The sequence below is a fragment of the Protopterus annectens genome, chromosome 7.part0, assembly GCF_019279795.1.
Source record: "Protopterus annectens isolate FY-2018-M chromosome 7.part0, PAN1.0, whole genome shotgun sequence".
Lineage (NCBI taxonomy): Eukaryota > Metazoa > Chordata > Ceratodontiformes > Protopteridae > Protopterus > Protopterus annectens.
The window spans coordinates 1,071,490,547-1,071,505,814 of record NC_056739.1 but is presented as its reverse complement, the minus strand read 5'-3'; the positions used below and the strand labels follow the sequence as shown (position 1 = coordinate 1,071,505,814).

Below are 15,268 nucleotides of genomic sequence, written 5' to 3'. Positions count from 1 at the left end.
AGGCCGTTGGGTGCAGTGAATCTTCCCCCTGACTGCTTCCAGAAGTGAGCAATCGGGCCTCCTTTCAGAAGCGCTGGCAAGGTTGTCCAGAGAAGGAGTTTCTGGAGCCCTGGTTTCATGTACTACCTCTGCCTCGCTGTTGGTGTCTTCCATCTGAGCTCCCCCCTCTGCCCCGAGGAGAGCCGCCGCCACGTGTGTCCTGGAAAGGCCCTGGGACTTTTTGAACCACATCTTTCCACTCCTCTAATTCCTGGAGTAGGATCACTGAGGAGTAGAAAAACCAATGCCCACAGCAGACAGGGTCCTTCCATCCTTTTCACACCCGGCTAGTGTGTACTTCACCTTGGGGCCGAAGAAAGGCCATATGTTAAAAGGAGCACTGACGAAGGAAGATTTAAAGGGCTCTGAGAATTCACACAAGCGCATTCAGGTGTGGTTCCTTATGGCCCTGGTTGTGCCTTCAGCTACGTGTGCAATAAGTTGCATGGACGAGTTTGATATAGACTCTAGTATGGCTAGCTGAAACGCAACCTTATCCTGCATCTCGGTGGACTCCAATGAGAGTCTCCGATAACTCCTTAATTAGATCTCTCTGGAGTCTAGTAAAATGTCCCATTAATTTCAAAGACCTGAGTGTGAAGGTCAATGAAGCATAGACCTGCTTTCCAAATCTGTCCAACGTCCTAAACTCCCAGTTAGGAGGATGTACACAATAGGACTCTCATTGGACAGCTCCTTCTTGATGGTAGCCGCCACCACCATGGCATCTACTGCTAAACCCTTGGCCCAATACTGGTGGTCCTCCAGCAGAGAAAGAATTTTGTCTGATCTCAGGGAAATAAGTTCTATGGAATCAGTGACCTTCCAAGTCCACTACACAATCAGCATAAAATAGTCAGTGGGTGGGACCACCCAGGAAGTAGATGAATGAGCACCGAATGCTTGCAAGTACACGGATCCCTCTAAGGTTGGATCTTGGGGCTTCCAGTTAACCCTCTGCTTGAGGATCTTTGGAGACGTCTTCAGGGGGTGACAGGGGGCAACCTTCCCCTTTATTGAAATCCGTGTCCTCGGTAACAGATTCTTCCAGAGAATCTAGCTGCTTCCTAATGCAAGTCTTCTTATGGAGGGGTGATGGATGTTCCTCAGTGGGGATGTCTGAGGAAGACTCCAAAGAATAGGGGCTCTCTGCAGGGCTAACTTGAAGTTTCAGTACTCGCTGTCCTGTCATAACGATTGGTGTCAGCTCTGGACCAGAAGATATGGTAATATGATACTCTGATACAGGAGGAACCAGCTGAGAGCCTGCAGAGGCTAAAGCACACTCCATAACCTTGAAGGCAGGGGTCCCCTAAGAGGAGTGGGGGCCCAGAACAGAGAAAGACCACCTCAGAACTGAGGTCACACCCTGCTCAGAGAGTCTGCCCTCTAAGGTAGGAGCCAGGGAAGGACCTGCAACTGACTAATTCCCGAGAACCAAGGTCGGATCTGCATAAAAAACAGGGGCTGATCCAAGACTCTCAGAACCAGCTGCTGAGTCTTGGCCCCATGAATCTGTCGGTTCCAAGGATGGAACTGAAGTCAGAGCAACATCCGGTGCCAGAGTAGTGATGCCTAATGGCACTGAGACAGCTGCCACTGGGGGGATCAAAGTGCTGGGCTCCAAAACTATGGTGGAAGCCAGAGGAGGAGGAGGAGACAGTGTAGAAGTCCTTAGAGAAGATTCAGTTCTGTTTTTTGGCACTGGGGGGGGGGGGGGGGCAGAGTCTGCTGAGGCACCATTGGAGAAGTCAGCACTGAGCTAGAATAGCAGTAGTTGGTGCCGAGGATTCTTGAAGTTGTAACTTTGGTACCTTTGCTTTCGGTTCTATGGAGGCAGTTAAACCTGTAGGCTTATGTTTTTGAGCCACAATGTTAACAAAGTATTAGTTTAAGGGTATGCACATTTATGCAACCAGCTTATTGTACATTTTTTTATATTTTTCCCCTAACAGATTTGTTTGTTTTTCAATTTAATATGACCTATAACCTGTACAATTCAATGTGAAAAAAGTTCTGAAATGAATTATTGTGGTCTCATTTTTTTTATATCACAAAAACCTAGCATTTTTAACAGGGGTGTGTACATTTTTTATATCCACTGTAGGTAAGACACGAGCAGTGAAAATGTTTTTGGTTCCTTTAATCTTGCACATTGGTCAGGCATACTTTTATTAAGGAGAAATTGTGGACAATAATAATTAATTGGTGGAATTTACCTGGGAGGGAAAGAGGGCAAGAGTTAAATGGGATAAGATGATCCTTCCAATAGATCAAGGTGCTTTAGGTTTACTAATTTGAAGGGATATTTTAGAGCTACACAGTTAAGGCTCATAAACATAACACAAGCAGAATGTTATAATTCAAAACGGAAAAGGATGATGATGAAGCAATAAAGGAAGTTCAAGAAATAGAGAGAGGGTGAGATTTTGGATGCAGATCCTTAATAATAATAACCATACAGAATATTACATTCATGAAATTGCAGAAAGTATTTTAAGAAGAAAGCCAATGTAACAATGGAGACAGGAGATTTTGCTAAAAGGGATGACTGCAAGTGGGGGTACAGAAAATAGGCAACAGGAGGCTGGAATTTACTGGAGAAACTTGGCAAATGAACCAAGATATTGACAGCAAATAACTCAAGCAGGAAATGGGATGAGGCCAAGAAAACATTTGGAGTGTCAGCTACAGACTGCCTTCCCTACCCCAGGGATGACTTCTGTGGCTCTGCTCAACAGGGGCACAGGAAAATAATTTTCTTGGGTGGCGAAAGCCAGGGTACCTTTATGGCTAGGCTTATATAGGCCTTAGGGTCAATAGCCTAGTACCTACCTATGATCTCAGAGTACACACAAACAGAAAGGGATAGACGGACGTTAAGTGAAAGGCCTGTTCTGGTAGAGCTTTTAGTTGATTTCAGAACAGAAGCAGCTGTTAAAAAGGGGATACTTAGTATGGCATATAAAATATTGCACAATAATCATAAGAATAAATCAGAGGAAGTTAGAAAAGACTGGAAAGACAGACTGGAAAAGCCATTTCCAAGAAAACATGGGAAGACATATGCATGGCTCCCAAGTATGTAACAAAGTCTGGAAGGTTTAGGATCTCTGCTTAGAAGTTTCTGCATCGGTACTTTATATCCCAAGGAAAGTTCACTTCAGGTAGATAGCAAATGTTGGGGGTGTTATGGAGAAGAAACAGGTAACTGGGAAGATGTGTTTTGGGAATGTAATTAGTTGGCAGATTTTAAAATTCCCTACAAAGTACTCTATCAGACATATTGGGTGAGCAAATGACTTGGTAAGGAAATGACTCTTTTGAGCTGGAATACGGGATCAGAATTGCCTAGACATAGTAAGGCCTTAAGCTTAAATTTGCTAGCTGCCAAAAAAAGCAATTACTAGAAAATGGAAACCAAAGTCTGCACGTGTATCTGAGGTACTGGATACTATAAAAGAGAAAAAAGAACTGAAAGAGGGCTTTTAGAAGCGGGAAGAAGCAAATTGCATAGAAGTGCATATAAGAAAATGGAAATTGTGGCAACAATACATACATAAGGAGAAGGAGGTTTAACAGAAGGCATGAATTCAGCAATTTTTTTGTAATGTTGGACTGATGATAGCAAAGAAAATTTGTGTGGTGTATATTGTATTTAAATGGAAACATGTTAAAATGGCTTGTTTTCTTTTCTCTTACTGTATGTTTGCTTATGTTTTAAGTGATAATTTAATAAAGTTAAAGAAAACAGCAGAATGAGGGGAAACAAATTCTATGGACAGGGAAGCACCAAAGAGTTGAAAAGGGAACAGGGAAATGGAGAACAGGCAAAGGTAAAAGAAGGAACAGGCAAGTATGGCTCAAGGGGGGGGGGGGGAACGAAAAAGAGACATGCTGGATGGGAAGAAAATGAAGCAAGGAAGATATACAATGTTGGTGAACAAAAGGGAAGAGGGTACAGATATTGAATACCACAAGACTGAGGTGCAACCCTGAGGACTGCACATGTATGTAATTATACAACTGCATATACAGCTCTATCAATAATATCAATAATTCTGTAAAAAAAATCAATACATTTTTTTAAAAGTTTGAAGTGGAAACAAGAAACAAACATGGCCCAGCCTAATGTTATCTTTATGCAGGCTAAATGCCAAATGAAGTAATGATGCATTAGCACACAAAAAGTAACTACTGACTTACGGAGAAACAGTCAGGACAATGGATTTATGTGAACAGAAGTGCATTTGTTATACTGCTGGCTCTCATTCTCTCTCTTTCCTTTGGCTCTGGATACAGGCTATGTGTGGGACCTAGTACGAATGGCAATTTTGTATACTTATTAAAATGTTAGGGGAAAATGCTGCTACTTACCACAGCTCAGGTCTCCTGAAAATGATCATTTCAAATTATAGTTTCAAAATCAAGGAAAATGTATTTGGTTCATGAAAAGAAATGCTTAATTATTTGGTCTATTACAATATTATATCACTTACAAGGTCTTTTTTCTTCATACACTCCATCAAAGTATGAAAGAGATGAACCGCTTCACTACGACTGAAATTAAAAGTCTTTTTAATTGTTAAAATGATTTCTGAATCTAGTCCCTCTGGAAGAAATCTGAAAAACAAAAAAAGAAAGAATGAAAAAGAAAAACAAGCAGAAGTTCCAGTTATAGCAAGGTCAGCTACGTAACAGATTTAATTTTAAACATGACTACTACAGAAAGGACTACATTTTCTCTTAATGTTTTTCACATCTGCCACTAAAAAGGCATTTGAAACCAAATGTATGCAAACCAACAAAAGAAATAACTACAAAATATGACGAAATCTGTAGTTACTACTGCCTATATAACTTTTTGTTTTACTGTTAGATAACACATAATGGCCACTTTTTCAGCCATTAACTATTAAAGAAAAACATAATCACTGATGTATATGCAGCTTATGCCATCAAATACAAAAAATTACTTTATTTAATTGTTAACCAGGCAGGCACACTAGTCCATGGATCCTTTTCTAACCACAATCCAGGCATACAGGTACACAATTGTTCACCGGGTACATGCATATCTCTCAACTTCTTTGTTCAAGAATTCTAGACATAGGCAAAAATCAGGGGCAAATTTTAAATATTCCTTTAAACCACTTAAAAATGTTACTAGAACAACATTTTTGCTTCAATATGCACTTTCAACAACAGAAAGAATGAAACTTGAATGTCATGAGCACGTTTCAAATGGTTTACTATTGAAATTTCGAATCAGCTTCAGTCGACCATGTAAAATGTTGACACGAAATTCTGAATATGAAATTTCAAATAGGAAACCAAAGCAAAAATGAATACATCGACAACTGTGGTTTGATGTACTCAGCAGCAGGAGGTGACGTCATTCACCTCCTGCTATGCATATTAACGTAACCTTGAACTCTACAGTCAACGGTACATTAATTCTATTTTGCAGGGGGGCATATGCACCCCCCATATCCCCTGCACATTATATATACCAACTCAGAGATCGCACTACAGTGAAGAAATGGGCTAATTCCCTGTTCCAAACTAAAGCAGAACCTCCCTTCACATTGTTGGTATGTCGCATGTCAAAAGGTCGAGTGCACCATGCAACTCGATCATACATGGTCAACCTATTTTGGTTCGATTACATGCGCCTTGGAAACCGTGATTTCAACCAACGGAGGTTCGACTGACTGCCATTCAGGTAAGTCATAGTACACAGTTTCAAACTGCAGTACAGTACATTTTATAAACATCTGGTATTGAAACAGATGCTTTTTTTCACAGTTTAAAACGACAGGAATAAATATCCAACAAAAGGAGTCATGACTCAAAATGTTTCCAACCGTTTGCTAATTTAGACAATACAAAACTACATGGGAGGTTAAAATGCTGCCTCTGGAAGGACTACTTGTGAAAAGCAATAGACAGAGGTAAAGAATTATGCAGAATACATAATGTTACCTTGACAACATTGGTTATATGACAACTGACATCAGTTTTCTTTAAAGAGCACAACTACGAACATACAAGCCTCTTATTATGCTGGTTATGCTCATGGCCGGAAAAAAAAGGAATATAGAGGGCTACTGCCAAAAGTGCCTACCTCTCCCAGTCCCTCTTCAGGAGTTGACTCTCTGTACAATAAACCACTGCCTTAATACACATACTCTCCTTTCCTTGAGAATCTGGAGCCTCTTTGGCTATAAGATCCAACAGACGTCCCTTGCTCAGCTCCTTATTTTGTGATCCATCCCAATTTCCAGCACATTTTGACAACTGCCGCTTATATTCAGGCTCCCTGCTACCACCTAGCTCTTTCCCTGAAGTAATCCCTTCAACACCCTCTGTTGGAAGTGTAGACACTAATAAGGTCACACCACAGTGCATTTCCAAATAACTGTCTCCATGCCTGAATAATGTGTAATTGCATGAACATAAGGTACAGTGTCATCAAATAATAGTCCTATTAAAACATATGGAAGGTTGTCTCTCATACCCTGATCTAACCATTTCACTAATTTGGTAGATCACAAATCTGGAGCTTAGACCTGCCCATCAGTTCTTATTTAATAAACCTAAACTGTTGGAGACAGGGCACTTAGTGAGCTTTGCCCATTAAGTTACAACTATCTACTGGCTGACAGAAGAGGTAACGTCTTCATTTCATTACTTAAAGATGCATGCAAATTACACCTGTTATCTTCTGCTAAGGCTATGAAATAATCTGATATATTTCTTTCAAACAATACAGCATCCTAGAACTTGACATCAAACACTTCAATTTTAATAAACATAGCTTACTGCTTATTTGTTATAAGTTTTTCTCTTCAAAGTTACTCTCATACCCGTGTAAACTCCCTCACTGATGTCAATACTGTTGTTCAAGACAGCCCAGTCTGCATCTGCCCATCTTCTCATATATTAGCACATTTAAATTGTGGAATCAAATTTTATATTCCAAATAGCACAATAATTCTGTACTCCCCTACCTTTAGCATTATGTCTCTGGTTCTAATGTTAACGTGCTGTTTGACTGTCATGCAATTACAGGTACAAGGTTACCGTAATTCTTGTGCCTACTTCTTGTGCCTAATGTTTCCATTTGATCTTAAAACTGTATACAACTTTCCATTGCTATGGTAAGTTTACTTACAAAACTACTATGTTCAACATTAGATCATTTTTGCAGTAGCCTAAGCTATACGGTTGGATGGCCACAGCTTAACAAATAAGCGGAGAAGAAAATAATTAAGAATTCAGGAACCCCTAGAGAATTATCCTAACAAAGCCTATTCTGGATCAGGAAAGGAATCCATTTTATTCTGCTTTATAAAGGCATGTACAGAGTACCAAGTTGTTGCTTCTAGAGTACTTTTAGAGTCCACCCCTTTCTAGGAAAGGTACCAAAAAAGCCACAACCCTCATAGAATTGGCCCTAACCCTGCCCTGAAATGGGTTATTATGGTGAAAACAACAAAAAGAAATAGCATGAGACAACCACCTAAAAATACTCTGCTTTGAAACTGGCTGTCCTTTCTTCTTTCCTTCAAAGGAGACAAACAGCTTTCCTGAAAAAGCAAGTTTTGTCAAGGTAGTACCCGAGTGACCTGCAGACATTCAGAGTATGACATTTTTTATTCTTTGTTTTTGGAATCAGGAAAAAGGTCAGGGAGATTTAACAAACTGGCACAAAGTAAACTTAGAGGATATCATTTTAGGCATAAAGGGGGGTGGGTCTCAAAGAAAACCTGTCTTTGTGAAAAACAGTACAGGGTTGACTCACCATAATAGTTTATAACTCAATACACTTCTAGCTGAAGTCAGAGCAGTGACTAAAACAGTCTTCTCTCATTTCACCCTGATGAGTTGGTTGAAACAGAAAAAGGGCATGCTTTGCAAGCACAAAGTTAAGATCTCAAGAAGGTGCTGGAAGACCAGAAGGTTGTGGGTTCTATTCCCACTCCAGGTGGGTAGATTGCTGATACTGTAGTGCAGCATTATGGGAGTGCTGCACTCCTGAATGCATGCATCATCATTCTGACAAGACATTCATCTGCTCTAACTGGTGGTAGCTAAGACGGATGTAAAAGATCCCGTGACAACTATCGAAAAAGAGTAGGGCGTCCCTTATTAGGCTGTACTCTGCCTAATTACTGCTGATCTCTGTCTGCATTTTATTTTGAATTGAACTTTTTCATTTAAGGTTTGGTTACTTCTATTTTGGATCTTATTCTTATATTACATTTGTTTTGTGTCAAGTCTTCTGTTCTGTTGAAGTTTTAAGAGGTCTTGTCTAGGGTCAGTTAGATAAGTTAGCAAAGAATTCCTTTGCAAACAGTGAATAGCATCAACCAGTTAGTGGCAGGAGCTGAGAAAGAGCATTCCTCATTTAGCTAGAAATATCTATATTTAGCTGGAGGGCTTGTTTGGCTTGCTTACTGTACCCTGTCTGCATTTTATTTTTCCTACCCACCTGTCCAGCTGTTGTTGTATTCTTAAACTTAGTGCATTTTGAGTTGCCCACCCCTACTATAAATCTGACTTTGGACACTCCACCCAGTCCCATCTCATCAGCTCATTTTACTGAGTACAGAGAGATCACTTGGGAAGGCCCACCCCCTTAGTTTCTTAGCCTTGAATTACCTTATGGTTCCTCCCTTCCAACTTAACTTAAAAAACAATCCACCGACCTTAGCAAAACAACACCTTAAATACAAAATGTATAGACGGTACCTCCGTCCTAGCTCCTGTAAAAGGCTGCGAGTGATACTCGACTCGATTAAGGATGAAATAACTGAATTTATTATAAATACAACTCTGCCATAACATTCACATCAGCATAAATACATCCAAATACTGGTAAGTGCTTTCATCTGTGCAATGCAGACTTCATCATGAAGATTGGCCAGATCAAGGAAGGCTTGCCTTCATCCACAGCTCTGGTGACTGACTCAAAGAACTAGACCAAGTTGAGCAGGCATGATCTACCCTTCATAAAACCAAACTGTTTGGGATCCAGAGTTTGGAGATTCCCTATGTCCTTGTTTATTAGGTCCATGATGATGCATTCCATAGCTTTGCGTATCAGACTCGTCAGGCAAATGGAACGATAGTTCCCAGGGTCTGTAGTCCCTCCTCCTTTGTGGAGAGGGATGACAGTAGTAGTGCACTATTCAGAAGGGACAAAGCCTGAGGTGAGTTTGTGATTGAACAGGGCACACAGGTGAGATGCCAGTTCACTCTAATTCATGTAGAACACAGCCAGTGATATTGTCAAGTCCCATAGAAGCTGTATTCTTGGCCTTGGACAGTGCTGTTTCAACCTGTGCAGCAGTAATACTGGGTGCCTGGCAATCTGCTGGTATTGTGACTGGTCCCTTGGGGGGGGTAAAGTTGGCACTGAATCTGTCTACCAGTATATTGGCAATATCTGTTGGCTCGGTATAGGAGGTACCATTGTGCAGTAGCTCAGAGCAAATCTGGGTATTGCCGTGGAGATTCTTTACATAACTATAGAAGGCCTTGTGGTTTTCTTTACTATCTGCTGCAATTCTGTTTTTATAGCTAGTTTTAGAGGATTTGATGAGGGATCTCAACTTTTTATTGAGGCTGATAAGGGACTTTTTCCAGTCTTGGGGCTTCCTGAGGCAATGTAGCAATTGCCTCATGTACACTGACAATTCACTTCTTCTAGGCCACACAAATTCATTATGTGAGAGGTGCATCTATGTCAAGAACCTAGAATCTAGTCTCTCTTGCTCACCAGTCAGTTCATCTGATACTAAGCAGGTTGTTAGCATGCAAACATCATACTTCCTGCAGCTACCATACCAACAACATATAAACGTACAAATGAGGAGGTCCTTACCAGAAGCTTACCTCCATCAGAGACCTCCCAAACACAAACACAAGCATGATTCACACAATACATCCTATGCAGAACACATTATACATAACATATCACACAACAGTGTCTCACAAGTCAAGCCCCTACGGCAGAACACAAAAACATCTTAGTCATAGACAACTCAATTGTATGACAAACATATGTCCCTCTCACTAGGCTGGATAAGGAAAAAGTCATGATCAGCTTTATGTCAGGTGCCCAGATCTGCCACATCACACACACTCAAGTCTCTCAACAACAGGCACTGTTATAACTCCGTCAAAGTCCATGCAGGTGTGAACAACCTGAGACATACCTCACTGGACTATATGAAGGCAGACATGACTGAGCTCTCTGATTATGTGTCTCAGGCAGTTATGTCCCTAGCCTTAAGCAACATTGTACCTTCGCCTAGGATGGTACCTCAATACAAACAAAAAAATGACTGACTTCAACAGTTGGCTTAGTTTCTGGTGTCATTCAAAGGAGATCCAGTATCTGTCAGCCTGGGATGATATGGTCAACAGACAATGTTTTGCCAAAGATGGTCTTCATCTCTTAACCCTAGGATTTCGTTTACTGGCTAAGGCTCTTGCCACCCCATAATGCCTTTTTTAGGCAATGCCACAAGAACAAAATTCATGATGTAAAAATACCCTCTAAAACAATACTAAAGGTTATGCTGCTAAACACAAGGAGTCTAAACTTCACTGGAAGCAGTCTTCACCTTGGAAGATGCTGACATTTGTGCAGTCACTGAGACCTGGTTTAAGGCTGCGGAGAGCACCCCAGCTATACCAGGTTACATTTCCTTCTACATGTTCAGACCACAAACTGAAGGAGTGAGAAATAAAGGAGGTGATGTATCAATATTCATTAAAGATAAATACACTTCTAGACCAGTTAAACAGCACAACTCCCTTGAATTACGTCAGGTGCAACTGACTGCAGGTAAGACCCCTCTTCAGGTCACTGCCAGCTAAAGGACCCCCTTCATGAATCAGGACATCCACTCAGCCTATTTATTTCTACTTGAGTCAATAAAGATACAACCAAACACCCTGGTTTTGGGGGACTTCACTTATCCATCTACTGACTAGATAAATAATGTGTTATAACTCACTTGCCCAAAGGTTCCTAGACCAGCTGGTTGACAAATCCACAAGGGGCTCAAATATCTTGGATCTGGTGCTCACCAATACTGAGGACCACTGCACCACCCCCAGTGTGTGGCCATCCCTGGTGAGATCTGACCACAAATCAGTCTCACTAGAAATAACTATAACACAAGACCCTCCTTAGCGACAACTAGATTAAAAAACCTCTCCAAGGCCAATTACTACCTCTTACGTGATGGCATAAATAGCTTAATTTCCCCTCCCCCCACTGATGTAACACATGCCTATGATGAGTTATGCTTTATATGACCATCTGTACAATTGTACTGAACCTGCCGTACCTGACAGAATCAAAGCAAGATCTTCAAGGAAAAACAAACCCGCCTGGTGGACAAATGCCATTAATAGGCTAAACTATAGGAGAAAGAAATTACTGTCTAAGAGTAGGAAGGAACGGTGTCAAAACTGGAAACACTCCCTCCTCAACTTACACAAGGAAACAAGACTCCTAATGAAGTCCTCCAAAGCTAACTACAAATCCAAATTAGCTTCCCTAACTAAGGAAAACCACAAGGCATTCTTTACTTACATTCATAATGTCAAAGGTAAGGTACAGATTTGCACTGAACTTGTAGTTACTGGTACTGTATATACAAAAAGTACAGTTTTGTACCTACCATAAATGTAGATGTCCGATAGGTATGCATCTGCAGTCATCACATATGGGTTGTCCTGCCTCAGGCAGCCCTTCGGTCGGCCGGATTCCAAAGTCTGGGTCCGGCATCGGCTGATGTCGCCCTTTCCCCGACGTCAGAGCGCCTGGGGTATAAAAGCATCAGCCGATGCCATCTTCCTCAGTTTTTCTTGCCCCAGATGCCAGGTGCCCTCTAAGGAAGGCTAAATTTGGAGAAATGCAAAAGATTCCAAACATGCACAGTAATATAAAACAAATACACCATAATAGATAACCCCAGCTAGCTATAAGAGAGAGAAGTACCCAAGAAATACCACAGAGGGGAAGGAGGGAGGGTAAACGTGACTGCAGATGCATACCTATCGGACATCTACATTTATGGTAGGTACAAAACTGTACTATGTCCTTCAAGGATGCATCTGCAGTCATCACATATGGGTAGAATACCATAGCCAATCTGGGGGTGGAGGATCTATGTAAAGGATGGTGTAGCTAAAATACCCTGCAGGACTGCCGTAGCAAAGCCTGCTCTGGATCTGGAATATAAAGGTAAATTGTAATGCTTGGAAAATGTATGCACGGAGCGCTATGTAGCAGCTTCTAGAATGTCCTTGGTAGCCACCCCTCTTAAGAAGGCTGTGGAGGTGGCTGTGGCTCTGGTGGAATGAGGTCTAATGTTAGCTGGCACAGTTTTTCCATGAAAGGAATAACAAAAACGAATGCAATTCCCTACCCATTTTGAAATTGTCTGTTTGGAAATTGCTTTTCCTTGTGCACCAGCAGCATATCCTACCAACAGCTGGTCAGTTTTTCTGTAGCTTTTAGTTCTGTCCAAGTAGTAGCGCAACTGTCTGTGTATGTCCAGGGTGTGCAGAAGTTTCTCCCCTTTGTTTTGTGGATTTGGGAAGAAGGTAGGCAGGTGAATAGCTTGGTTTAATGAGACCCTGGATACCACCTTTGGCATAAATGAAGGATTGGTTCTCAATGAGACTCTGTCCTGATGAAAAATAAGAAATGGCTGTATTGCCATGAGGGCCTGTAACTCAGATACTCTTCTTGCTGAGGTTATGGCCAGAAGGAAGGCAGTCTTCCAAGACAGGAACTGTAGTTCCGCAGATGCTGCTGGTTCAAAGGGAGGCAGAGTTAGTTTTTCCAACACGAAGTTAAGGTCCCAAGTAGGCACTGGAGGTTTCCTTGGAGGATTGATGTTTTTAATTCCTCTTAGAAACTGTCTTAGGAGAGGATGAGAAAAGACAGGTGGATCAGTATTGTACTCTGCTGAAATTGCTGAAGCATGAATTTTAATGGAAGAGTAGGACAGGCCATTGTGGAGCATTTCCGCCAAGTATTCCAGGATATGTGCCATGTTCATCACTGTCGCATGCCATTGAGGAAGAGGCCATGGTTTCTTGCGTGACATGCTCTTTAACAGTGGGTACCAGTGCTGTCCTGGCCAGTCCGGAGCTATCAGAATCACTTTTGGCTGCTCTGTCCTGATCTTCAGTAAGACCTTGGTCAATAATGGAAGAGGTGGAAATGCATACACTGTTAGAGTTCTCCAGCTGAAAGAGAGGGCATCCACTTTCCATGCTTGTGGGTGGTATGTCCTTGAGCAGAATTTCTTCAGCTGATGATTGTGGGGGGAGGCAAAAAGATCTATGTCCGGCCTTCCCCATGATAGTGTTATCTGTAGGAAGATGTCTGGGTGCAGCATCCATTCGTGTGCATCCATGATATTTCTGCTTAAGCTGTCTGCCAGTATATTGTCTTTTCCTGGCACAAACTGGGAATGCAGCTCTATATTGAGTTTCAAGGAAAGTTCCCATAGAGTCATTGCCAGTCTGCAAAGAGTGTAGGAATGGGTGCCTCCTTGCTTGTTTATGTACCACATAACTGTGGTGTTGTCTGTCCTTATTAGCAGGTGGCCTTGATGCAGAAAGAGTTTGAAGGCCTCTATTGCATGTATCACTGCCAGCATTTCCTTTTGGTTTATGTGCATGCGTAGCTCCCTTTGTGACCATAGTCCTTGAATACATCTGCCCTCCATGTGTGCTCCCCAACCGTGGTCTGAAGCGTCCGTTGTAATGGTTTGGCTGGCTATTGGTTTGCTGAAGGGCAGACCCCTGTTTGACTGGCATGCTTGAGCCCACCACAGAAATTCCTTTTGGAGGCATGGAATGAGTGGGATCAAAGTTTCTAAGCTGTGACTGTGCTGAGTCCATAAACTCCTTAGGTACCATTGTAGTTTCCTCATATGCAGCCTTGCTTGTGGAATCAGAAGAATGCAAGATGCCATGTAACCCAGGGCCTGCAGAATCTTCCTTGCAGTCAGCTGAGTTTGTCTTGTCAGATTCTTGAAGTAATCCGGTAGTTGTCTTTGTTTTTCTTCTGTGAGAAAAGCCATTTGGGTGGTTGTGTCTAGATCTGCACCCAGAAAAGTTATTCTTTGGGATGGAACAAGTCTTGATTTGTGAATGTTGACTGTATATCCCAGGGCCTGCAGTAGGTGGATGGCATAACTCAAGTCCTTTACCAAAGTTTGCTGGCTGTCCGCTTGTATAAGGCAGTCATCCAGATATGGGTATATTTGAATCCCCTGAAGTCTGCAGTGTGCAATTACTGATGCCAGGCATTTCGTGAATACTCTGGGCGCAGTAGATAAGCCAAAGGGCAATGCTGAGAATTGATAATGCTCTGACCCTGCAAGAAATCTGAGGTGTCTTCTGCAACTTTGTCTGATAGGGACATGCAGGTATGCCTCCTTGAGGTCTAGAGTCACCAGCCAAGACCCCTTGCCCAGCATGGGAAGGAGTTGCTGTAAAGTCAGCATTTTGAATTTTGGCACAATGAGATAAGTATTCAGTGCGGACAAGTCGAGTATAGGCCTCCACTGATTTTCTTTTCTTGGAACAAGGAATAGTCTGGAATAAAATCCTTGGCCTTGTTCTGAAAGAGGAACCTTTTCTATAGCTTTCATTTGCATTAAGTTGGAGATTTGTTTCAAAGCCTCTGCCCTTTGATTTGGTGGCAGGTCTGGCATGCCTTTTCTTTTGGCAATGTGTGAAAATGGAACCTGTATCCTTTGTCTATTATTTGCAGTGTCCATTTGTCTCTTGTAATACTGTGCCAATTTTCTGAGAATAAAGAAAGCTTTCCGCCCAAAGGTGCTTCTAATTGAGCCCTGGTTGGCGGAGTCAAAGTAAAGTCATTGAGTCTGTCCTTGTGCAGCAGTTGTAGGTCCTACACTACCTCTCTGGTTGGGAGGCTGCCATTGACGTCCTCTGTAGGAGCCTCCAGCTTGCCCTCTACCTCTGGCACACCTGTTCTTGCCTCTCTGAAATCTTTCTGAGTCCGGAAAGGACCAATTCTTGGTAGGCCAATTTCTGCTGAATCTTGGTGGTTGAACTTGTAGAAAATCTTTAACTGTTTGTACAGATTTTGCCTTTTCCTCAAATTTCTTTAAGACCTCCTGAGCAGTGAAGCCAAACAACTTTTGCTTCTCCAGTG

At 41.9% G+C, this 15,268-nt stretch overlaps 1 protein-coding gene across 1 annotated transcript in view; it reads right to left on the bottom strand.

Moving 5' to 3' along the window:
- Window positions 1-15,268, bottom strand: part of TRPM7 (transient receptor potential cation channel subfamily M member 7) — a 1,848,525-nt gene that overhangs the window by 1,645,976 nt on the left and 187,281 nt on the right. Inside the window, exon 7 of the mRNA XM_044076371.1 lies at window positions 4,539-4,662. Coding sequence (XP_043932306.1) covers window positions 4,539-4,662 — 124 coding nt within the window. The remainder of the gene's footprint in view (window positions 1-4,538; window positions 4,663-15,268) is intronic.